This window comes from Chrysochloris asiatica, unplaced genomic scaffold (assembly GCF_000296735.1).
Source record: "Chrysochloris asiatica unplaced genomic scaffold, ChrAsi1.0 scaffold00003, whole genome shotgun sequence".
NCBI lineage: Eukaryota > Metazoa > Chordata > Mammalia > Afrosoricida > Chrysochloridae > Chrysochloris > Chrysochloris asiatica.
The window spans coordinates 35,028,275-35,054,922 of record NW_006408521.1 but is presented as its reverse complement, the minus strand read 5'-3'; the positions used below and the strand labels follow the sequence as shown (position 1 = coordinate 35,054,922).

Below are 26,648 nucleotides of genomic sequence, written 5' to 3'. Positions count from 1 at the left end.
CCTAAACTGTTGACCCTGAAGCAAATCTACTGAAAACCCCTACTCAGATATGTTTACAGTCTAAACCCATTTCAGGAAACACAGACTTCAGTATAGTTCAACTTTTGCAGAATGTTCCTATACTAATGTTGATGCATTCTTTTTCAGGCAACATAGGTTCTGAATTGTCAGACAGTGACATCAGCATGTTTGTCTCCTCAGATGCAGGGAACACTTGGAGACAGGTAAGAACATTCCAGGCCATGTTACTGTAGTTTAAGTGACAGAATAATTGTCCACCGTGGTTCAGGACTGAAGAATTTGTCTGCAATGCTATACTTATGTTCTGAAGCCTGCAAATGTATTCAGTTTCCTTGTTTATGAAAGTCTTATGTCTTTGAGTTAAGCATATATTTATACAATTTGATTTTTATTTTTAATAAAGAGATTCCTTACTCAGAGAGCCTATGTAAGAAGGTTGATAAATGACAAGGAAACCAAATGATCTTAGACTGATTTTTCCCCATAAAAGAAAACCAGAAGGCCGTTGAATTTTCATATAGGGAATGTAGAGCTGAAGGTAGATTGTTTACCTAACACTAAGTTGCCTCTGTAGATTCTTCTTGCCTTGAAGTCAGAATGGAGAGGAATACAGGGATATCAAAGTAGCCATTACCCAGGTGGTCTTCTTAGATTTACATCTCCTGTGCAGAAGGTGGAGTAATAACCATCAGGATATGTATGCTAGAAAAAAAACAGAAAAGGGATCACTTTAAACTGATGTGTTTATCTGAAATGCCTTTTGTCTTTCTTCTGAATGAAAATGAGATACCCATGGCTTATAAAACAGGAGTTTAATGAGGTCTAGCAATCATAACAAGATATGTGCCTAATGCGTGCTTGTTACAGTTCAGTAAATATGTTTTAATAACCTACTGATGTTTAATTATATTACAATTACTAGCACTGTAAAATGAAATCTAATGCACAGGTAATCACACTTAGCAATGAGAACACTGCTTTAAATTTTAGATAGACATGGCCCAGATTATGGTCCAGTTGCCACCTTGGGCTTCAGGCCCTTTGTTGATCCTCACTGGGATTCCTCTATTTTAAAGATAAGACAATAGGGGGGAAATATGCTTAAGAAGCCTCAGAGCAGATCTTGGGGATATATGGGAATATAGACTACTCGAAGCAAGCTTCCTCTGAAAATAATTAGAAAGACAGAATCCCCATTTCTTCATCCCAGCACCCCAAGAAGATAGAGTCTGGAAGTCTCTGCTTCTATAATCCTTATGTTGTAAACCTTGGCATAGAATGTAAATAGAAAAGAAAAGGGTGATATCTGTAGTGTGAGTCCAGATAAGGCTGTACTGATAAAGTGCCTGTGAGAAATTATGTGCGTTTTATTGGAGACGATTGAGAGATGTTTCCAACTTGCCTCCATTTGACTTAAGTTGGTTTCTTCACATTTGGAGAAAGATCTAATGATATATGTGCTAAAAGATAAGGATTCCATTTTGATCCGAACTATCTTCTGGTGATCTTGTAACTAGAACATCTCTGAATTCAACAGGGACATCTTCATTCAATAATACGGTGACATTTTAAAATAATTAGATCTGAAAAGAACACTTTTCAAGTCCCATCTCTTTCAGTTGCTGTGTGCATTGTCTTAGGCAAGTCACCATGTCTCTCTAAACCTTAATTTTCTCATCTGTGAAAATGCGAGGAATGGAGAATGTTATGTCCAATGTTCTTTCCATCTAAATGTGTATAACATATGACCGTGCTGCTATTTGAAATACCAGTGACATAGTTTCCAGCATCACAGAAACAAGCATGCTTCTGCAGGATGACAAAGGAACAGACAAATGGTAGGTAATATTTGTTGTTGTTAAGTGCCGTCAAGCCAGTTCTGACCCATACCAACCCTGTATAGGGATTTCCTAGGAGCAGCTTGTGAGCTTTAACGGCCAACCTTACGGTTCAAACCAACCTTGCAGTTCAGTGCATGAACCCACAGCAACACATCAGGTAACACTTGTTGTTGTTGTTGTTGTCGTTAAGTGCCGTCGAGTAGGTTCCAATCCATAACGACCCTGTATAGGGTTTTCGAGGAGCAGCTGGTGAGCTTGAACTGCCGACCACACCAGCGCCAGAACAAGACTCCTAATAGTCTGACATCCTAAAAAAGGGTGAGACACTGAGGGTTAATGTGCCGGACTGCAAAGTCGCTTTGAACTTCAGAGTCAACAGTTCAAGCTCACTGGCTGCTCCTTGGAAACCCTATACAGGGTCAGTGTGGGTCAGAATTGATTTGACGGCACTTAACAACAACAACAAAACTAAAAGTAACCTAGAGTGAAGAGAACTCAGGGTGAGGAAAACAATTAGGTCTTTCTTCCACCCATTACTCTTCTCATTCTTGGGCCGATTCTTGAGTTTATTTGGCTTTGCAATCTACTACTCATCCTACTGGGGTTAAGGTATAGTACTGCGGGTTAATGAGCTGGACTTCAAAGTCATTTGAACTATAAGGTCGGTGGTTCAAGCTTGCCATCTGCTCCTGAAAACCCTACACAGGGTTGCTATGGGTTGGAACTGACTCAACGGCAGTTAACAAAAACGACAACTCATCCTACTAGTTAAAATACAATCTGTGAATTGGGAAAAGAATCATGAATCAGACAAGTAAATAGTTTTCTGGTCAAATGAGATTTTTGTAATGGCATGTTATCAGAATATCTTTTGCAAGGCTCCCCAATGACCTTGTTGGGTTTCTCCCAGTGGCTGACACATCAGTGGCCTGGCTTGCCTGTAGCAAACTAAAAGGTGATTGGGACAGAATGTGCCTCCTTGGCTTTTTCTAGGAACAGTCATGCAGATGACTTTACCTGTCATTCTCCAATATTTGTAAATGAATTCTCTGAAGTGAACCTCGGGTGTCCTGTAGGCAGCCGTTCTGAAGTCTTCTTGCCTAAGCTGTGTTGAACTAGCCCCAAGTCTGCCTGATATGTGCAGGATTCTCAGTGCCAACTGCCCAGTGGTAGGCCCCTCAGTTGATCCTGTTTCTGCCTTCCCAACCCCTAAATGCCAGCATCTCACCTCCATTTCACAGATGGGCTCATTCTTCCAAAGGCCTGCTGATTGCTACCTGTTATTTGTCTGTGCATATGGAGGTACAATTTGTTGTCATCCTGTGTGCCCGAATTCATCCCCGGGAAGCCAAGAATATCAGGCTACTGAGTGACTCCTGGAGTCAAGAATGAGAGGAGACTGAAAGAGAAGTATTGATTATTTCCAGAGTAGAGGAGGGTTGGAAGCAGTTTGTTCTATTTGGCAGCACAGAACTTTTCCTTAGGGGAGCTGCTTGATAATCCTTGTAAAGGACATTTCCTTTTCTCCTGTGACTTTGAAGCATATGGCATGTGCACAGAGAGACCTGGCTCAGCTCTACTCGGTAGATCCAGATGCCTTGGAAGAGCAACCCAAAGACATCACCAGTCATGGACCACATGTGACTGTGTACCACCCTGCACTGGAGTTTGCGCCTGAGGCTTGGGCTTCTACAACCTCTTTTCTAATTGCAGCTTGCTCTTGGCTCCATAGCTACAGTATTTTGTATCCTCCTAATTAGGACATCATCTACAACTCAGCTTAAAGGTGTTTAGTTTGGATTTTTGGACATTGAACCTTCATCTCTACACAGGCATATCTGATGTCTGCGTTAGAAACCCAAAACTGGGTTCTGCAGAGTATTGTCACGGGTTCATGATAGATAATGCATGAAACAAAGAAAGACTCCATTTTTTGGAAAGCATTGATTCAGCAAATGCCTGGTTTTTGACTGATTGATTAGAAGAAAGGTAGACTGTGCACTGACACCAAGTTCTCCTCATTGGTTTCTCTTGTCTCTTTCCCCAACAGTGACTACGGTTATGAACGGCACAGCAATGGTCAGTGCCTGCCAGCATTTTGGTTCAACCCATCTTCTTTATCAAAAGACTGCAGCTTGGGCCAGAGTTACCTCAATAGTACTGGGTAAGTGACGTCAGCAGCAGCCTCGGGAAGCCACCTTTGATGCTTTTTCAGCTGAATTAAGCCTAGAGAAAGCCTTTTGTCAAAGACCAGGCTTATTTTATTTCAGGAAAAATTGTTTTTGTACACTTTAGTAATGTCTTATAACTTTGCATTAAGAGTACAGACATCGTCTGAGAATAAGGCCCCTGTTGTAAATAAAGAATGGAGAGCAAGTTCCTTGAAAAAGATAAAGATTATGTGTGGGTATGAATGTGTGTAGATGTGAGTTTGATGTGTGTGTGCAAATATATACATATATGTGTGTGTGTATGTATATATATATGTGTGTTCTGGTTGTTAAGTGCCATGGAGTCAGTTCCTATTTATAGTGATCCTGTATAGGATTTCCGAGGAGCAGCTGGTGGGTTTGAACCAGTGACCTTGTGGTTCAAACCTATCTTGCAGTCCAGTGTATTAACCTGCAATGCCACACCAGGATTCTAGCTATCTGCCTATCTATCTATCTATGTACATAGTTTATTTATGAATGATTTAAGCATGAGAGATTCCCCTTGACGCTTGCATCCTTGTGAGGCTTTCACTTCCTGTTTTATAGATGAGGAACCCAGACTCAGAAATATCATTTAAAAAAATTAAAAAGGGAAAGTATTTCATAACTTTTCTGTAAATGTAATTGATAGTATATTCTTGAAAGCTGACATTTGTTTGTGAATCTCACTAAGGTTCTAATTCAAGCAAATAATCCATAAAAAGACATTGTATAAACATTCTTTGGGGAAATTGAACATCGGTTGGATATGAGGTGATGTTATGTTTTTCTGGTTGTTAGGTATCTTCAAGTTGTTTCTGACTCATAGCAATCCTGTGCTCAGCAGAATGAAACACTGCCTAGTCCTGAAACAGCCTCACAGTTGTTACACTGCACATGTTGGGTCTGCCACTGTGCCTGTCCATCTCATTGGGAGGCTTCCTCTTTTGCTAATCCTCCACTTTACCAAGTATAATGTCCTTTTCCAGGGATTGGTCTAACCGATACTGTATCCGAAATATGAGAGACTAAGTTTCATCATTAATGGCTTCCAAGGAGCATTCTGGCTGTATTTCTTCTCCTCCCACCCACACTGTTATAGGGTTTATTAAGGAAGTTAACATAATCAGAAATGCTAAGGACACAGTTGTTTCAGTGAGGACAACCTCTCCTAAGCCATGCCCACAGGCAGACCTCTCTCTGTCCCTGCCATTTTACAAAGCTCTTTTTTTACAAAAAATTTATTGTGAACTGAGTGATAGTTTACCTGGGAGAACATCAGCTTTACATTCATCCTATTGTATTTCATTTCATTGCAATGATTATAGTCCCCTCCATGTATCATCAAACATCCAAAGGGTACACCCCCTAATCCTGCTCCTTGGCCATCAGCACACAGCCCCTGTCCCTGAATGAGTCCAGACTTCCCAGGCGTTCCATCTCTCCACATCATTGTCTCTGCCTCCATCTCTGGCATCACTGCTTCTCTGGATAGGGTCATCTTCTCCCTAGAGAAGTTCTAGTCGAGTTCTGATCATCCAGCCATTGATGCCAGGTCAAGTGAGTACTCTCTGCAAGTATGGTGTTCTTATGCATCTCCCCTCACTTCATATCAGCTTAATGCTTCACTCTTTGCTCTGGTCCTCCATGGTCATGTCCCTGTCCCTGGACCCAGGAATCCCCAGGTCTCGCCATACTGCTGGCCAACCATATCTCAACCCAGGTTGATAGGAGTCTATTGAATGTGGTTGGACTTAGCTCAAAACTTCATTGCTGTTTTTCCCCCAGTTCCCCTTATCGGTAGACCAGTGTGGTCACCAGCAAGACCACATGCCTGTTTGTGTATTCCCCTTGAGTCTCAGTCTTGGAAGAGGGGTTGTCCTGAAGGGACCCGACAGCTTGCCTTGATGGTTCCTGGACGAACAACTTGCTTGTTCTTGTAGTAGTTAATCAGACTGTCATTGTTGTTTTTTTATTTTCCTGCTGGTGTTTCTTTCAAGAAGTATCTTCTGTTCTTCTAGACACTCCAGGCTGGTCTGCTTGTCCTTTCAGGTGGAAATTTCCTGGTTGTACTTCTTACAACACAGATTTGTTGGTTCCCCAGGCAGTCCATGGTACTTTTAATATTCTTCTCTAACACCACTACTCAAATGCATCAATTATTATATGGGCTTCCTTATTCATTGTTCAACTTTCACATTCATATGAGGTGATTGAAAATACCATGGCTTAGGTCAGGGGCAGAGTAATCCTCAAACTGATGTCTTTGTTCTTTTAGACAAAGGTCTTGTGCAGTAGATTTTTGTAATGCAATATGTCATTTGATTTCTTGACTGCTGCTTCCATGAACGTTGATTGTAAATCCAAGAAAAATGAAGTCTATGATAACTTCAATGCTTTCTCTAATTATCATGATATTACTTAGTGGTCCAATGGTGAGGATTTTTGTTTTCTTTACATTGACGTATAATCCATACTGAAGACTGTAGCCTTTCATCTTCATCAGTATTTTAAGTCCTCTTCCCTTCCAGTAATCAAGGTTGTCTCATGCATATTGTTGTTGTTGTTAAGTGTCATCCAGTCAATTCCAACTCAGAGCAAACCTTTATAGGATTTCTGAGGAATGACTGGTGAGTTTGAACCACTGACCTTGTGGTTCAAACAGACCAGACCTTGCTTTCCTGCAATTATCCTACAGCATCACTCCATAAGTCCAAATTGTTGTTGTTGGTAAGTAACTTTTGAGTCAATTCCAACTCATGGCAACCATATGTCAGGTTATTAATGAATCTTTTTCCAATGCTGATTCCACATTCTTCATATAACCCAACTTTTCAGATTATCTGCTCAGCATACAGATTAAATAAATATCATGAAAAACACAACCCTGGCACACATCTTTCCTGATTTTAAACCATTCAGTATTCCCTTGTTCTATTCATGCCTCTTGGTCTATGAACTGGTTCCTCATGAATATAATGAAGTATTCTGGAAAACCCATTCTTCTCAATATTTTCACTAGTTTCTGATAATCAACACAGTTGAAAGCATTTCCATAGTCAATAAAGCACAAGTAAACACCTTTCTGGTATTCGCCACTTTTAGCCAAGATCCATCTGACATCAGCAATGACATCCCTCGTTCCATATCCTCTTCTGGATCAGGCTTGAATTTCTGGCAGTTCACTGTCATTGTTTGGCTGCAGTTATTTTTGTGTTATCTTCAGAAAAACTTTACTTGCATGTGATATTAATGATATTATTCAGTGATTTCCACATTCTGTTGGGTCACTTCTCTTTGGAATGGGCACAGTATGCCAAATTTCTTGGCATAGATGTGTGAGAGCCTCCAGTGATTCATCAGCTTGTAGAAAGATTTCAAGTAGTCTATCAATTCCAGCAGCCTTCCTTGTTTGTTTTGTTTTTTTTTCCAGTGCCTTAAGTGCAGCTTGGAATTCTTTCTCAGTATCATTGTGTTTTTGTATCATGGGATACCTATTGAAATGATTGAACATCATCCATTTCTTTTTGGTACAGTGACTGTGTATTCCTTCTATCTTCTTTTTTATGTTTTCTGCATCAGTCAATATTTTGCTAATAAAATCCTTCAATATTGCAAGTCAAGACTTGAATTTTTTTCTTCGGTTCATTCAGCTTGAGAAATGCTGAGCATGTTATTACCTTTTGGTTTTCTAATTCCAGGTCTTTGCACATTTCATTATAGTACTTTGCTTTGTTTTCTCAAGTTGCCCTTTGAAATTTTATATGCAGCTCTTTTACTTCCTCATTTCTTCCATTCACTTTATTATCTTTAGGATGAAAGCAAGTTTCAGATTCTTTTCTGACATCCACTTTAGTCTTTTCTTCCTAATGACCCTTTTCTTTCTTCCTGTACGATGTTTATAAGATCGTCCCACAACTCTTCTGGTTTCCAACCATTAGTCTCTAATGCATCAAATCTGTTCCTGACATGGTCTCTAAATTCTGGTGGGATATGTTCAAAGTTATATTTTGGCTCTTGTTTTAATTTTCTTCAGCATTAGCTTGAACTTGCCTATGAGCAATTGATGGTCTGTTTAACAGTTAGCCCTTAACCTTCATTTGACTGATGGCATTCAGCTTTTCCACTGTCTCTTCCTATAGATGTAGTCAGTTTTATTACTGTGTATGCCATCTGGTGAGGTCCAAGTGTATAGTCAACTTTTATATTATTTAGAAAAGGTGTTTACAACGAATAACTTACTGGTCTTGCAAAATTATATCATGCGCTCTTCAGCATCTTCTCTATCACAAAGGCAATACTTTCCAACTACTGATACTTCCTTTTTGTTCCTAACCTTCAGGTTCCAATCTGCAATCATTATCAATACCTCTTGACTGCATTTTTTAAATCAATCTGAGATTGAAGAATTTGTTAGAATTTTTCAATTTCATCACATTGGCTTTAGTGTTTTTTGTTGTCTGGTGCCATCGAGTAGATACCAACTTATAGCGAACATATGAACAACAGAACGCAACACTGCCCAGTACTGGGCAAACCTCACAATTGTTGTCACACTTGAGCCTAAATTTAGAAATCATCTGAAGAACAGATTTGATACATTAAACACTAAAGACTGAAGACCAGAAGAGTTGTGGATGACATCAAGAACATCATACATGAAGAAAGCAAAAAGTCATTAACAAGACAAGAAAGAAGGAAAAGGTCAAAATGGATATCAGAAGAGACTCTGAAACTTGCTCTGCAGCATAGAGATGCTAAAGCAAATGGAAGAAATGAGGAGGTCCAAGAGCTGAACAGAAAATTTCAAAGGTCAGCTTGAGAAGACAAAGTCAAATATTACAACGAAATGTATGTGCTAAGATCTAGAGTTAGAAACCAAAAGGGAAGAACACTCTCAGCATTTCTCAAACAGGGAGAACTGAAGAAAAAGTTCAAGCTTTGACTTTCATTATTGAAGGATTGTCTGGGCAAATTATTGAATGATGCAGAGAAAGCATCTAGAGAAGATGTAAGGAATGCACAGAGTCACTGTACCAAAAGGAAAGGGTTGATGTTCAACCATTTCAAGAGGTAAGCATACTATCAAGAGCCAATGATACTGAAGGAAGAAGTCCAAGGTACATTGAAGGAATTGGCAAAGAACAAGGCCCCAGGAATTGATGGAATAAAAATTGAAATCTTTCAAGAAAGTGAGGCAGCACTGGAGGCACTCATCTATGCCATGAAATTTAGAAAACAACTAACTATCTGGCCAACTTAGGAATCCAGCTTGAACCTCTAGAAGTTCTCTGTTAATGTATGATTGTAGCTATTTCTGTGTTACCGTTAGCAAAACTTTACTCACATGGGATATCAAAGAGTTTGTCCAATGATTTATGCATTCCGTTGGGTCACATCTCTTTGGAAAGGGCACAAATATGGATCTCTTCATTCAGTCGGCCAGATAGTTGTCTTCCAAATTTCTTGACAGAGATGAATGAGTGTCTCCTGTGCCACCTCACTTTCTTGAAAGATTTCAGTTTTTATTTAATCAATTCCTGGTGCCTTGTTCTTTGCCAATTCTTTCACCGAACCTTGGACTTCCTCCTTCAGTTATCAGTTTCAGAAGAGACTGTGGAACAAGGGATATCGCTACTGATGTCCAATGGATCTTGGCTGAAAGCAGAGACTATCAGAAAGATATTTACCTGTGCTTTATTGACTATGCAAAGGCATTCTATTGTGTGGATCATGACAAGCTATGGACACCTTAGCAAAGTATAAGTATTCCAGAACACTTAATTGTGCTCACGAGGATTCGGTACCTGGACCAAGAAGCAGTTGTTCAAACAGAACATGGGAACACTGAAGGGTTTAAAATTAGGAAAGGTGTGCGACATGTTTGTATTCTTTCACCATACTTATTCAACCTGTATGCTGAGCAAATAATCCCAGAAGCGGGTGTCTATGAAGAAAAACGTGGCGTCAGGATTGGAGGAAGACTCATTAACAACTTGCAATATGCGGATGATACAACCTTGCTTGCTGAAAGTGAAGAGGACGTAAAACATTTACTGATGAAGATCAAAGAGCACAGCCTTTGGTATGGATTATATCTCAAATGTAAAGAAAACAAAAATCCTCACCACTGGACCAATAAACAACATTCTTATCAACGGAGAAAAAAAAAGATTGAAGTTGTCAAGGACTTCATTCTTCTTGGATCAACTATCAACACTCACAGAAGTAGCAGTCAAGAAATCAAACGACATATTGCATTAGGCAATCTGCTGCACAAGACCTTTGTAAAGTGTTGAAGAGCAAAGATGTCAGCTTGAGGACTAAGGTGTGCCTGACCCAATCATGGTATTTTCAACAACCTCATATGCTGCATGTGAAAGCCAGACAATGAATAAGGAAGACCGTAGAAGAATGGATGCTTTTGAGTTATGGTGTTGGAGGAGAATATTGAAAGTGCCACAGGCTGCCTAAAGAACCAAATAGATCTGTTTTGGAAGAAGTGTAGCCAGAGTGCTCCTTGGAGACCAAGATGGCCAAACTTCGCCTCTAATACTTCGCACATATTGTCAGGAGGGACCAGTCACTGGAGAAGGATATCATGTTTGTTAAGGTGGAGGGTCAGAGAAAAGGAGGAAGACCCCCAGCTAGATGGATTGGGAAAGTGGCAGCATCAATGTGCTGAAGCTTTGCTTTAGTGGTAGGTACATAAATATGAATAATAGTGGTATTATCTGGTCTTCCTTGTAGATGTATGGATATTATTCTATTACAGACTGTATTGCATTTAAACATGTATCTTGACATGTTCTTTTTGACGATGAATGTGACTCTATTCTTGAGCTTACATTCCCGGCATAGTAAACCATATGATTGTCAGAGTCACACAGGCTAATACCAGTCCACTTCAGTTTACTGACGCCTAGGATATCGATCTTTATGTGTTCCATTTCATTTTTGACAACTTCCAATTATATTTGCAGCTGTTTTCCCTCATTTTGAGTTGTGTCCCATCAGTAAATGAAGGTTTCAAAAACTTTATTCATACATCATGATTAAACTTACTTTGAAGAGGCAGCTCTTCCCCAGTCCTATTTTGAGTGCGTTCCAAGCTGAGGGGCGCATCTTCCAGCAATTTAACTGAAAACATTCCACTGTTATTCATAAGGCTTTCAGTGGCTAAACATTAGACATAATCCACCTCTTCTTCTTCGAAGTCTGTCAGTCTGGAAGCTTAGCTGAAACCTGTCCACCATGAGTGACCCTTCTGGTATTGAAATCACCAATGGCAGAGATTCCATCATTATCACAACACGCAAGCCACCACAGTATGACAGTATGACAGAATAACAAGTGAGAGATGGTGTAAGGTGATGTTATGGTATTGTATAATTAGGTATGGTAATGATACTGTGAACTGGCTAAATAAATAAGAACATTGTCTGTCAGATATATAGGATGAGATAACCCATGTGAAAGGGGGGGGCCATTTAGTAGTGATTTTGAAGAACAAGGCTTAATACCAGTGTGTAGAGACCTATGGAATGTAGGAGCCACCCTAGAATCGAAGGCTCTGCAATGGCAGCTTTAACATAGCTAGGGCAGCCTAGTATTCAGTCAATGTAGACTCTGTGTTAGCCTCAAAACTGGGATGAAAAGCAGATGAGTCACAAGGGCAAGGTCAGCCTGAGAGCAGTGCTCACTTAACTTTTCCTTACTAGATGCCTCCCAATCCCTTACTAACACTGTGCTTTGCAATGCAGCACACCAAACAGACATACCATTGAATGGGGGCCTTCCAACTAATTATCCTTTTTAAGTCAAGTTTAACAAGCAAATCTCTAGCACCACCTTTCTGAGAGCTTAGTTTTGACGTCTGCAGGTTAGGCGGAGCATTTTTAAAATGCCTAGCTTAGCAATGTTATGCTTGCCTTCACAATCAGCTAATTACTCCACCAATATGGCATTGTTCTTAAGTCCACCTACCTTCCCATGGAAGCTTCCACCATTAGTATACCCAATAGACAAGCTATTTTGAGGAGGTGTCAAAAGTTTTATCTGTTGCATTGGGTAGAAATAAAGAGGCATGCAATTTACTTGGTTAGCACTTAGAAGAGATAGTTGGACTAAGATCTGAAATGCATCTAGAATGTCTCTCCAGGTGCCTATAACTACCAGTTTCAGTGCCTCGGTCCAGTGGTGTCAGGGGCTTTAATGTACATTCAACACAGCGGTGGAACAGCATGTGAGCACAGTCCTGCTGTGTTCTACATGGTAGGCTCTCTCTGCCTCTTCCACCCTTTGCCCTCACAACAAGCCATTTCCCGTCTAGCCGGAAAGTGAGTAGATTGGTACATGGGCCTCAGTTGGTGATCCACAAAGAGCATGAAATGCAATAGAGGATGCTGGGAGTGGTAAAAAGAGAGTCATTTTAGAATGAAACAAATACAAACTGGAATCCTGACTGCCATGTATTACTTTTCTTAGCAAGAGACTTAGTTTCTTCGAGCCTTAGTGTCCTACCCTATAAAATTTTTGTTTGCCGCCTGGCTTGGGAAAGATTAAATGTGGTACTGTTTGCAAAGTCTGTAGCTCAGTGCTTAGCAAATGGTTAGGTGCTCTTCAGAGTGTAGCTTCCATCACTGTAGTTATCGGATAAAGGCTTCTCTGGAGTGAAGGAGAGAGAGGGAATAAAACCTTCCTTCTCTTTCTATCTGTAGTCCAGACACGTATCCAGTGCTTAATAGGCACTGCAGAACTCAGATCTAGGGCGTATTTAATCTGAGCCCCGTTTTCTCATCTATAAAACAGAAATAACAATTTGCATAGACTCATAAAGTCGCATAATTAGCAGGAGATGGGCCCATGGTACACCAAAACACACACCTCTTCCTCTAGCCACACTAGCTAGAGATTGCTGAAAGAGTTCCTTTTGCTCAAATACATTGCAATCTGTATTTATTTGTATATTTTATTGCATGTTAGTGCTGAAATAACCTTATCTGTATTCCCTTTTTTCCCCCCCTTCCTTTTTCTGTTGGTGCCTGTGAAAATCTCAGTTTGAACACACACAGACACCAGCACATTTAGCTGTACTTATCTATGGTTAAATCGTATTTATACTGTTTTGGAACTGTAGAACATGCTGCCGATATAAGTTGCTAAATTAACTAGGACACTTCTTTTGTGCCAGCCATGAAAGATTTTTACATATAAAATAAAGTGGGCATTGGGTTTATTCTAAGCAACCATAGTAATCTTCTCAAGGGACAGATTTCTTCTTGTTGTTAAGCTAAATATATTTCTAGATGTGTTAAATAGATAAAAAATAGAGAGAGAGAAATTTCTGTCTGTAGTGTTTCTCTGGAGGAACCATTGATCTCTCGTGAAAATATGTGCAAAGACAACGTTGACTCTTCCTTGGGTTTAGTTTCTCAATATACAATAGAGACATTTACTCAGAAGCTGAAAATAAGTTTAAAATAAATTCTGCATCTATGTATGAATATTTAGTGGGTCTAGGAAATAAAAAGATAAACCAGGAAACAAATAAGTTCCAGCAAAAGTTGTAACGTTATATTACCAACATACATTTAGAATCATTTTTTTAAAATGCTTTCTGTAAGTCTGTTCCCTTCTACACCACTCACAGAAGTACACAGGCATTGGCTAACCTGCTGTAGCCCGGGATTTACTATTTCAAGATCTTTGGAGGTGATGGTCGCTTTCCAAGTGACTCAGATCCGAGAGCCTTGTGGGGATTGTGATGTTCCATCTGCCCTTCTGTGAAATTTGTCAGTGTGCATCAAGGAGAAAATTGGTCTTAAAAGTGGTGCATGTATTTAAAGTCCACAGAAAGAAAATCACTTGCATTATTTGCAGACTCAGTGTTGCAGGACCCTGTGTAGCTAATTTTCTAGCAAAGAACTGCGCAGACCCTCAGCAGATGCTCAATAACTGTTGATACAAAGTAGACTCTTCAGAATCAGAACTTTCTGAGATGTGACTTTCCTATTTTTATGGGATAGCATTGGGGCTGTAAAATGAACAAGCTGGTGACTGTCACTGTTGATGGCAAGCTACTGACTTCCAATTATAACCATAACCATAACCAAAGGCAATGGCATTGGCAGCTCACATCCAGGGGATGTGGCATAATGGAAAAAGAGCAACAGACTCAATCCAGGGCCCACATGACTCTGTGTGACCTTGAGAAACACCTCAAGCCATGACTCTGTTGCCTTTTGTACAAAATGAACAGATTGAATCAGTGGGTCTTTCTCATTCATCCCTTCTGCTCTGATATTCCATGATTAAATGATTCAGTGATAGGTTTCCTGGGACTGCAAGTGCTCGAAAGAAGGGGAAAACCTTTATGTAACTAATTTGTGCAAGTAGTTGATTTAGAAAGTGGGTTCCATGGACCATTCTCATGATTCTTGATATTAAGTCATTTAGCTAAGAAATGTCCCATTTCATCAAGTTAGAGCTTAAAATGAAGTCACATTCTATTTACTATTCAAATTAAATGACATTGTGTTTCCATTGTGGTTAATTTAAGAAAGGCTTTATTCCTCTCCACCTGGTCTTTGATCTCAAGATAGCCTCTTAATGCCAAATTCTGCTTACCCAGTTCACATGATCAGTGAACCATGGAACCCTAGTAACCTGCACCATTAATCTTCATTGGTCATCTTTGGGAAGTGTGTGTCTACTGCTGATGGTCAACAATGATTTGTTTATAATCACTGAGGGAGACAGGAGTTGGACACTATCTCGGATGACTGGGGATCTGGACCACTATCACTACTGCTTTCCCAGAGGCTATTTCTTTGGGTTCAGGGGTGAAGCAACTATCTCTGCTCCATTTGTTGTTATTGTTAAGTGCTGTCAAATTGGTTCTGACTCATAGCAACCCTGTGTAGTATTTCTGAAGCATTAAATCTTAGAAGGAGTAGAAAGCCTTATCTTTCTCCTGCAGAGTGGCTGTTGGGCTTGAACTTTCAACCTTATGGATAGCAGTGCTATTATACACAGGAGCATAGCTTTTTGCCCCATGATACATCGTGACACATCTACATTGCTAAGGTGGTAGATCTAGAAAGATCTTTGCCAGACATTGTTCCCAGAACTAACCCCTTCTCTATTCCCAATGTTTGCTACAAAACTTCTACATTTACAGTTGTGACAGTTGCAATTAGTCATGATAACAGTTACTCACTACTGAATCATAAGAATCTTATCCCCATCTCTTTTCACCAGACTCATCTAAACAAGATGAAAACTATTCAGTGGGGATTCTACCTTCCCCCACACACTTTTAAACTAAACTCTCTCTTGAAAACTTGTAAGCCAGTCACTTTCTGCCTTTATTGCCCCCTTACTTCAGGTAGCCATTATCTAAGTTCCCCATCCCTATCAACCCTGCATACAAAGGGGATAGGATTAATTCTTGATGTGAAGACTCCTTCCCTTTTAGTTGTGATTTTGAGCTACTGTATCCATAAGTATAGGTCAAGTTCATCAAATTGTAGCAATTTACACTTGTTTCCTTTATCAAAAATTGTTATCTTCCTTTAGTCGAGTTCTGATCATCACACCATTGAAGCTAGGTTAGATGGGTATCCACAGAGTTTTTAAGTGCCCCAAATGTCTCTAAATGGCAAGCAGGGTTGAGATCCACTGAGCTAGCCATAGTATTACCATAGTATACATTTAATGGTCATCTGTACCACCTTCCTGTAAATATCACACACGCACACACACACACACAAAATCCAACATAGTACAACCACAGAATATGAAACTTTACATGCCTCTTTCTAGTTGTACACTCGCAAAGAAAAGCTGTGGCCTTCATCTTTAAAACTGGCAGGCAGTAGAGAAGCAAATTCAAAGAAGGTAAGGATAAAAAAGGAAAAGGTGACAGAGACCCATCAAGATAGGAAGAGACTAATTGAAAGCGGGTTGTTGAAGTAATAAGACACTACCTACTGATGAGCTGTTGGTAATATCAAAGGCACATTTGCAGAATGTTTCCCTTTCAGTAATTGTACAAAGACTCCCTTGCCATTACAATGCACTTTTCTTCTTGGCAGATTGAAGAATGCTCTACCAACTAAATGTATCCCAGTAATATTCAGAGCTTAGGTCCAACATAATCATAAGTTGCCTTGTTATTATAGAGGTAGCAGCCCCATTTAATAACATATTAAATGCATTATTCATTTATGTAACTCAGACCCAGGGACAGCTGCTGGGATGAAAATAGAACCATTCTGTATTGCAAAAAGCAGGTGTGTGCTTGCTTGAGTAAATGAACTCTGTATTTCTGCACAATTTTCTTCTAAATTTCAGGGACCAGTCTGGAAGGCTAATGGGATGTCATTTTCATCCACAAAATAAAATAGTTTCAGAATGGTTTTTAATGAGTATTAAAAAAAAAAAAACCACAAAAAACCCAACAGTCTTCTCTGTGGCAGAATCCCAGGGGGATGGGTCCGTGCTTTGGATGTAAGCAGAACTCGTGTTACTACAGGATTCAGGAAAAAAGCCTGCAGATGATTGGTCAAAACAGGACAAACAAAAGGAATGCTCTCCAGCTGATGATGCCAGTGGTGATGGCTGAGCCCAGCTCGCCAAGACAAAGTCACAGGTGTACTTGGATGTTGAGTGATTAGAAAGCATAACCTAGCTTCTGTTTGCATAGTGTCTCCTCTCTGAAACATGCAGGGAGCTTCTGAGGCACAGCTCAACTCCCTGGGAAGCCATAATGACCCTGTGGTGTTGCTGGTTCCTTTCTTGCTTCTATTCCCCAGTGTCAGCAGCGTTTTGTTTTGTTTTGTTTTGAATCCAGCCTGCCTTTTAATCAGCCTGCGTTTATAAGCACCTACCATGAATTTAAAAATATATATCAGATGGGTGATGTTCCGAATCTTCAGACAGGATAATGACCAATCCAAATTGGCAGTGACCTTCCAGTAGAAACAGGATCTTGGAAGCTCCCTTGCTGAATTAGCTGTTAACCCTTTAGTTGTTGGATTGTGAAGAGTTCCAGGGTTCTAAAAATAGGGTCAACACAGCTGGATTGGTGGGCAAGGTGCTTGGAGGATTCAAGGCAGTGGTAATAACTTACTGCTTTGCTGGTGTTTTAACATTTTAACTGGTACAGCCATATTGGGGTACAATTCTTGATACCAGCCCTGGGGTGGAGATGCCCTCAAGTAGCTTGAAGTCCTCTGAGAAACACAGAAGAAAACCATACAAGGTCTAGAAGATTCCTGTCAAAGAAACCATGAGGACTCCTTTAAGAGTTTGGAGGAAAGACTTGATGTTGTGTACTGGCAAGTGGATTTTGACTTATAATGACCCTGGTGGACAGAGAGACACTGTCTGCAGGCCTTGATGTGTGATCTTGAGAGATGTTAAATAACATCTATGATTTAAAAAATTTTCATGTGTATTTTGGGAATCCTGGTGTGGCGCTGCAGGATAATGCACTGGACCACAAGGTTGGTTTGAACTGCAGGATCGGGTTTTCAAACTCACCAGCTGTTCCTCGGAAACCCTATACAGGGTCACGATGAGTCAGAACCAACGCCATGGCACTTAACAACAACAATATACTGGGAATAGTAAGAGTTCTGGTGTAGCACTGTAGGATGAGCCCTAAACTGCTAACCACAAGGTCAGCAGTTCAAACCCATTAAACTCTCCTTGGAAACCCTACACACCGTCACTATGAATTGGAACAAATAGCACTTAATAGCAACAACAACAATGGTCATAATATTAATAATAATAATATCTACCTCATTAGGGCATTTTGAAAATAAATGAGACAATTCACGAAGCGAACTTAGCACAGTGAGTACTTAATTGTAAACACTCTTTAAATATGAACTTCTTACTTTGCTACTGTCTGAGAGGAGGAAGGAGATGAGCTTCAGCTTAAAGAGTGGGTAAATGTAGGCAGCTGAAGGAGCATGCAAGAGGACATAGAAGCAACAAGTGCAAAGATAAAGAAGCACTTTCAAGAAGGATTGGAAAGAGGTTTAACTGGAACAGACTGAACTTGTGGAGAAAAGGATCAAGAAAAGTAGAAAGAAGATAGCTTTGGAGGGATTTGTGTATAAGAAATTGGATTGACAACTTATCCTAAAACTGTTTGGAAGCCATGAAGGTTATGAGCAGGGTAGAGAATTGTTAATATTAAATCTAAGAATCAGTGTTAACATTCCATGAGCACTTGCCAATTGCTAGGATGATTTTAATTACTCTGTGTACACTAATCCATTTAATCTTTGGAACCACCCAATGAGGTGAGTGCTATTATTGGCCCCAATTTTACATCAGGAAACTGCTCAAATAACTTGTATAACATCCCCCAGGTATGAAGGGAGAGGGTTGGATGATAAGTTGGAATTTTAAGGATATCCACCTGGTACTTGTATTTAAACTAGGTTAGAAGAGGAAGGGACTAGGTAGGAAACAGTTAAACATAAATAATTGTTCTTGGCGTGATCAGTAATGTTTAAAGCACTTTTCCAGACTGTATCCCATTTGAATTTTTCAACTTTGCTTTCAGTTATTCAGTGCTGACACTCAGCAACACAGGAAAAAGCATCATTTGCTAGACTTGAAAGGATTGAAACACTAGACTCTTCAGGTGAAATCTGACACATAGCACATTTTTTGTAAACAAACTTTCATTGGAACCCAGCTGCATTTATTTTTTTTTTATGTGTTTTCTATGACCATATTCATACTACAGCCACAGAGTTGAGTAATTATTTAAAAAATTAAATGGCTCATAATGCCTAAAATATTTACTATCTGTTGTTAAGTGCCATCGAGTCAGTTCTAACTCATAGTAACACTGTATAGGGTTTCTGAGGAGAGGCTGGTGAATTTGAACCTCCAACCTTGCTGTTCAGACCAATGTCATGGTCCAGTGCATTATGCTGCAGTGAGGGCCACACCAGGACTCCATTTACTATCTAACACTTTGTTTAAAAAAAAAAGATTGCTGATTGATCTAGAAGAACTGTAAGACCTTGGGTTTTGATTACTTCCAATTTGAGATCTACCACTACCTCTAGGCAAGTAGATGTGGCAAATCAATATGTGAATAAATAAATAGAGTGCTTACTGTGAACCCCACACAAGAGGCGATGAACCTCAAAAATTGCATAGGTAAATAATCCTAAAACCTCAGGTTCTAATTAAAATAAAATGTATAGGATACATTTTGGGGTCATAATTATTTCTTTTAATTAAAACTAAAATGAGACTAAGAAAAAAAGTAGGAAGTATTTATTCAGTCTTCAAAGACTAAGTGTTCCTTGATTTAATGTTCTAGAAGGTTAGCTAGTATCACTTTTCATTAAGTATTAGAAATGACCAGATTTAGCCAAGTTTTTCTGTACTACACCATTACTGGTACTTTGTTTGTGAAATCTAATGTTTTATAATATCACCATAATAATATCTCCTTTGTCTGAACTTTGAATATTCTTTAAATGTAAATTACTCATTCTAGCCATTAATTATATAGCCTTTGAATTCTCTACTACAATACCTATGTGTATGTCTTCAACTAGATTATAAACTCATTGAGAACAGTGACTTTGTCTTATACTGCAGTATTTTACTTAGTCCTCGAAGAAATCAGTCATCAGTTGATGTGATGAATAAAAGAATAAGTGGATTAAATTATTAACAGTAGGTACAATTTGTTACAATAAGTATATCTCTCTGTTGAGTATTTTATCTGAATTGGTTCTGATCCTCACAGCAACTTGAAAGGTGGTTTGATGGTCCTCAGGGCTAAACAGTAAGTTCAACTTAAAGATCTTGGGAGTGATAAGAGTTATAATGGGCTGAGCTATGACTTGAGATGTTTTCCATTTAGGTATAGGAAGGTGGTTTCTAATAACTGCACTGATGGAGTAAGAGAACAATACACTGCCAAACCCCAGAAGTGTCCAGGAAAGGCCCCCAAGGGGCTGCGGATAGTCACGGCTGATGGAAAGCTGACCGCTGAACAAGGACACAATGTGACTCTTATGGTACAGCTGGAGGAGGTAGGACTGATTTCTGTCTCCTCTGTTCCTCCTGGGGCCAGTGATGTTCCCTAGAAAAGCATGGTTTCATTTATATATTGTTCTGAAAGTTCTCATTGCTAAATGTTATTTATATATTTTTAAAAAATTATTCTGCTTTTATTTTCTATGTTGTTGTTGGTAATGTTATTATTTCAAATTCCCTTATATATTTTTTTCAGTTATTTTCATATCATGCTGTTCTTCACTCTTACTTAACTTTTCACCTCTTGGAATTCTGGTTTGATTTAATCCTGCGTCATTAGCACTTATAGCTAAACATTTCTCAGAATACGATAATGGTATTCCTGAATAAGTTAACATACAACCAGTGTAATAGGATGCTAATTTCTCTATTTCTTTAAACTGATATCTTGGCTCTTCTTTCCCAAAGGTAACCTGCTCGTCATGTACAGAACACTAGGGCCAATTTGAACTTAATTGAGCATAATTTCTCGGGCAATCACGAGTTCCTATTTTTATAGCATATTGTGGATATCATGAGCAGCCACTACTATTTGCCAGATTGTGGTTGTCTGAATTTAATGACTGTTTTAGGTGACATTTATTCTATGACTTTTAGGTTGTGAGTAATAACATTTTTGTTATTTGGTATGCAAGGAGGATGACCCTGAAGGATAAGCACCTTTAATTAGTGGTCTCAGTTATTAAACTAGGCAGTCTTACCTTCAAACGCATTATCTGGGTACATAAAAGATGATTGGCACTGTTCAAGGCCCTGTGAAGATAAAGGTATTTAACCAGCTAATAACGTCTTTGAAAATACACTGACTTCCAGCTACGTGTTTATTATAGCCCAGTAGCTCTTGATCATTACCCCACACTACCTGAAGAGCCTATTAGAGCAGATTTTCCTGGTCCCAATGCCCAGAGATTCTAATTCATAAGGTTAGGATGGGACTCACAAAATAGTATTTCTAATAGGTTCACAGGTTATGCTTTGTTTCAAGAGGAAAAGACAAAGTCAAGGCCAAGGGGGCTGGTGAAACCTCAGAGGTTCTAGATGTGACTTTAAGGAGGAAAAGATGAAGTATCTAGAACTGCTTTGTAAATTTTGACCACAATTATTTTTATTTCTGTAGGAAAAATAATTTTGAAATAATGAGTCTGAAATTCAGGCTCAGATAATGTTGATACTTCTGGTCTGAAGGACCACAGTATGCAAACCACTGCTCTAACCTAATATTTCATTCTGTTGTTTCCCTGATAAATGTCTTCTACCCAAACCCAATCTTCTAAATACTACAGTGTCCTAAAAAGTCTTCATTTGGACTTAGAAAGATACAGGCCAGTTTGGGGCCATTTAGAATTCTTGCTCATATGTCACATAAATAAAATCTCTGGGGACTTCTGCCTGAGGCTATGACAGAGTCAGTTGAAGCAGACCCAATATATACTGTGAGAGGAGGAGAGAGAGAAGGAGATCAGGAGTCTGAGGAGTGTGGAGGAACAGCTAAGAGCATTTGACTGGTTGTAATTCTTTTCTTGAGACATGGGAACTCCAATGGGGTGAGTCCAACCATTTATGCTATCGTTTCTCAGAAGAACGCGGCCAGTTCATAAGCCACACTAGGAAAGAAATGCAGATTTCCAGTAGAAAGCCAGCCAGGAAGTACTGACTAAAGAAAGAGTTGGTGCATTTACAGACCTGGGGTGCTGGAAATTGGACGTCAGCGCTAACAAGGCAGCTAGGTTTTAGAAAGTCAAACCTCAGAGAGAAGGGAAGCATGGAGAAATAACTCAATAATGCTGCTTTTTCTCTTTGAGCTGTTTGCCAATTTTTAAATGCTGCAAGTGAAATAGAATGTAGTCCCTAAGAGCATAAGTTAAGTAAAATTTTTAGACGCATTACATTTTTGGAGAGACAAAAATTTGAGTTCATCGATATCAAGGGGGAGATTCAAAGTATAAAATTCAAGCACAATTTTTGAACCCTTAAAAAGCTTTGGACCTGAACACATCATGTTGTTGTTATGTGTCGTGGAGTTGGTTCTGACACATAGCTATCCTATACAGGGTTTCCGAGGCTGTAAATCTTTACTGGAGCAGAAAGCCTCATCTTTCTACCGCAAAACAGCTGGTCGTTTTGAACTGCTGACCTTGTGGTTTGCAGCCAATTCGTAACCACTATGCTATCGGAGCACCTTAGTAATCCAATTTTCAACCAGGTAGTGAATAAGTGTATTGTGGGGGGCAACAACACTAGTGAATTATGCTCACCATGGAGTGGTCTCTCATTCAAGATCAAAAGGGCAGCATATACCTAGGGCCAGTCTTCAGAGGGGTTGGGAAGGAGGGTGGAGTGGAAGTGGAAACCAGAGGAAGGACTTGGCGTAATTGTTGTTGCATGAAGGAAATTGCAATCATTGAGATGATACCAAGTGCATCATTTGTTGGATGTAAAACTAATGACCTGCTCTGTTGTTGTTGTTGTTGTTATGTGCCATGGAGTCGGTTCCGACTCATAGCGACCCTGTACAAGGTTTCCAAGACTGTAAATCTTTACGGGAGCAGAAAACCTCATCTTTTTCCCGAGAAACAGCTGGTAGTTTTGAACTGCTGACCTTGCAGTTCACAGCCCGATTCGTAACCACAATGCTACCAGATCTGTTCTGTTAACCTTCACTAAATTCACAATTCAAAGTTGTTATTTTGTTAAAGAGAAACTTAAAAAAAAAAAAAAAATCTCTGTCCTAGGAGTAAGGACAAACTAGACTTATACTAGGCTCTTAAACCCTGAAACCCAACCTCATGTTAGCTCAGTCCTAAATGAATCAAGGTGGTTTTCCCTTACTCTGTGTATCTATTGGAGTCCTAGTGTGGTGCTGTGGGTTAATGTGCCAGCTGCAAAGCCATTTCAACTGCAAGGTCGGCAGTTCAAGCTCACCAGCTGCTCCTCGGAAACCCTATACAGGGTCGCTATGGAGTCCTGGTGTGGCACTGTGGGTTAATGCACTGGACTGCAAAGTGAGTTTGAACTACAAGGTTGGCAGTTCAAGCCCACCAGCTACTCCTCGAAAACCCTACACAGTCACTATAAGTCAGAACCGACTTGATGGCACTTAACAACAACAAATATCTATTAGAAGCTAAAATAAATCTTCTTTGGAGGAAAATAAAGTAACCAAAAGACTCTCTCTTTTTTTTTTTTTTTTCATATAAATGTTGTGTAGTTAATAACAAGATTTTCCAGGTGTGTCAAGCAACAGGGTAAAGTGGAGGGAGGGCAAAAGTAATTGAAACAAGATCAGCAGTTGTCTGAGATGTAGGCTTTATAAAATGACCTTTAAAATGAATATGTTCATGAATAAGAAGAAATGGGAAAAGTTAACACTAGAGTAGTAATCAGTCATAAATATCAAATGGGTACTGTAGACATGCAGATATCATCATTGAAATTAAGCATGTATAGCGGATTGAACTCAGATGAACAGCAGATCACTTCACTGGAAGAACAGACATGAGGAAATATACCAGTTGTAGAATGAAGAGTAAAGGGATTGAAAACAGAAAAGAATAATAAGAGACCAGTGTTGAGAAGGAATAATGCAGGTGTAGTTATCTTCCCATAAGGAGAAAAGACAGATAAGGAGGCAGAGCCTATTTCAAGTGATACTGGCTGAATATCTGATGAAGGGTATCAACATACAAATTGAAATGCATCAATAAACTACAAACAGAGTAACTACAAAGAAAATAAAACACTTTTAGGTGCATCATATTCAAATTGCTGAAATCTAAAAGATAAAGAGAAAAACTCTAAAGCTGCTAAGAAAAAAAAATGGAATGACATCTTTGATGTGCTGGAGGAAAAAAACTGTTAAGGCAAAATAAAAACATTTTTGCAAACTAACAAAAAGATAGATGAGTCATAGAAGAAGATTTCTATAAAGAGAAATACTAAAGGTAGTTCTTCAGATAGAAAGAAATTGACCCCAAGCAGAAGCACAAAACTAATGGAAAGACTGATGAGCAAGAGAAAGCATAAAGGGGAATAATTTGAAATGAATAAAAACGATACAAAGCAGTAATGACAGTCAGCTGTGGAATTTTAAATAATGTTATATTTAGTGGTTCGAGTTGGGCTGATAACCTCAAGCAATTCTAAACTACCAGCCATTCTTCAAGCAAAAAGATGAGGCTTTCTGCTCCTGTGAAGATTTACAGCCTCAGAAGCCCTATGCAGGGTGGCTGTGAGTTAGAACTGACTCCACAGCACATCACCACCACCACCACCAAATTTAAAATACATGAAAATAGTAGCATGGTATTTAAAAGGTAATGTGATGAAATTAAACTGTCAAAGGAACATTGATTGCACAATGGGTAAACACTTGGCTGATAATCATCAGGTTGGTGGTTCAAATCCAACAGTCTCTCCGCAGGAGACAAGACCTGGCAATTTGCTCCCAGAAAGATTGCAGCTTAGGAAACCCTAAGGGTTTCTACTTTGTCATGTAAGATAGTTGTTTTTGTTATTAAGTGTCATTGAGTCGGTTCTGACCCATATTGACCCTGTATAGGGTTTCTGAGGAATGGCTAATGAGCTTGAACTGCCAAACTTGAGGTTCAAACTGACTTTGCAGTCCAGAGCATTAATCCACAGCACCATACCAGGACTCCACGTATAAGGTAATTAGGAGTGGAAATTAGATTGAAGGTACAGAGCAACATCAACAAAGTGACCAAAGGCCCCTGAAATCTCTGTAGGGAAGTTAAGGTTCTTATTTATATAAACAACAACAACATATCACTGAATTCATTCTGAATCATAATGACCGTACAGCACAGACTAGAACTGCTCCATAGGGTTTCCAAGGTTGTAGCTTTCACAGAAGCATTTGTTGTTGTTGTTAAGCACTGTTGAGTCAGTTCCAACTCATAGCGACACTGCGTAGGGTTTCCAGGCAGCAGCTGGTGAATTTGAACCACTGACCTTGTGGTTCATACCAACCTTATGGAAGCATACTTCCACTTTTTCTTCCTGAGAAGCAGCTGGTGGGTTCAAACCACTGACCTTTTACAAGTTGTTGTTGTTGTGAAGTGTCATCGAGTCATTTCCGACCCATAGCAACCCTGTATAGGGTTTTCAAGGACCAGCTGGTGAGTTTGAACTGTCGACCTTGCAGTTCAAAAGGCTTTGCAGTCTGCTGGCGCAGTAACCCACAGTGAGGGCTTAACCACTGTGCCAACTGTTTACATTGTTGTTGTTAAGTGCTGTCGGGTCAGCCTCAACTCATAGCAATCCTTATAGACTTTCCAAAGAGCAACTAGTGGATTTGAACTTCCAGCCTTGCAGTTCAAACCAACCTTGTAGTTGAGTGCTTATCCTACAGCACCACAACAGGATTCCTTATTTACATTAGACAGGAAAATGTCTTGAATGTGTGCTTTACCACCTAGAGTAACCACTAAAAGACTAGGAAGAGACTGCCGAATTATCAGGCATTGATAGGGGAATGTAATTTTATAAAGCCCGACTAGCCTAAAATAAGAAAAGAAAAGGGAAGAAAGACCACATAATACACAGCTGAGGCTAATTAAAAGTAAATACTAAAATGGTAAGTATAAACTCAAATATCATAATTATAGAAGATATATAATTTGTGGTTTCTGAGTCCTATTTAAGAATTCAATACCTAATCCACAATCATGATCATCTTACTTTTTTTTTTCCTTTGATATATTCTATGGCCTGGCATTTCCATAATTAAGTATATTAACCAAACCTATTGTTATTGGGCTGACTGACTCAGCCAGATGCTAGAAGGTTTCCAAGGCCGTAGATCTTTAAGGATGCAGACTGCCGCATTTTTCTCTCAGAGCAGTTGGTGAGTTGAAACGGCTAAAGTTTTGGTTAGCAGCTGATGGTGCTGATAACTGCTCCTTCAGGCTAAGTGTACACTCATCAGAAATGTCTACAAATATGCACCAAAATTCAGTATTCATAAGGGCTCCAAACGGAAAACAACTCAGATTTTCATTGACAGTAGAATAAAAACTATAGTCTATTTACAGAATAGAATAACATGTTGCCATGAAAAAAAGGAAAAGGAAAAACAAAACAACAACAAAAAATCAACTGTGACTACACACATGAATTTCAAACCCAAGAAGCTAAAGAAAGCAGAATGAAAAGAACATCTATTTTACAATTTCATTTAATTAAGTTGAAAAACAGTCCAAATTAACTTGCAGTAAGAGAAGTGAGAATCATTGTTACTTTTAGTGGGGTAGTAAATTGGGGGAACATAGCGCAGAATCCTGAAATGCTGGCAGTTTCGTTTTTCTTGGTCTGTGTGGCGGCCCAGCGAGATATTGTTGGCAAAAGTGGCAGCATCAATGGGCTCAAGTGTGGCATTAATGGTGAGGTTGGCCCAGGTTGGGCAGTGTTTCTTTCTGCTGTGCATAAGGTCACTCAGGAGGGACCAGTCGCAGGAGAAGGATATCATGTTTGGTAAGGTGGAGGG

General features: G+C 39.4%; 1 protein-coding gene across 3 annotated transcripts in view; it reads left to right on the top strand.

The window, feature by feature from the left end:
• Positions 1-26,648, top strand: part of SORCS1 (sortilin-related VPS10 domain containing receptor 1) — a 749,465-nt gene that overhangs the window by 628,988 nt on the left and 93,829 nt on the right. For all 3 annotated transcript variants that reach the window (XM_006831326.1, XM_006831324.1, XM_006831325.1), the window contains exons 17-18: positions 3,913-4,026; positions 19,968-20,139. In XM_006831326.1, the coding sequence (XP_006831389.1) occupies positions 3,913-4,026; positions 19,968-20,139 (286 nt within the window). The remainder of the gene's footprint in view (positions 1-3,912; positions 4,027-19,967; positions 20,140-26,648) is intronic.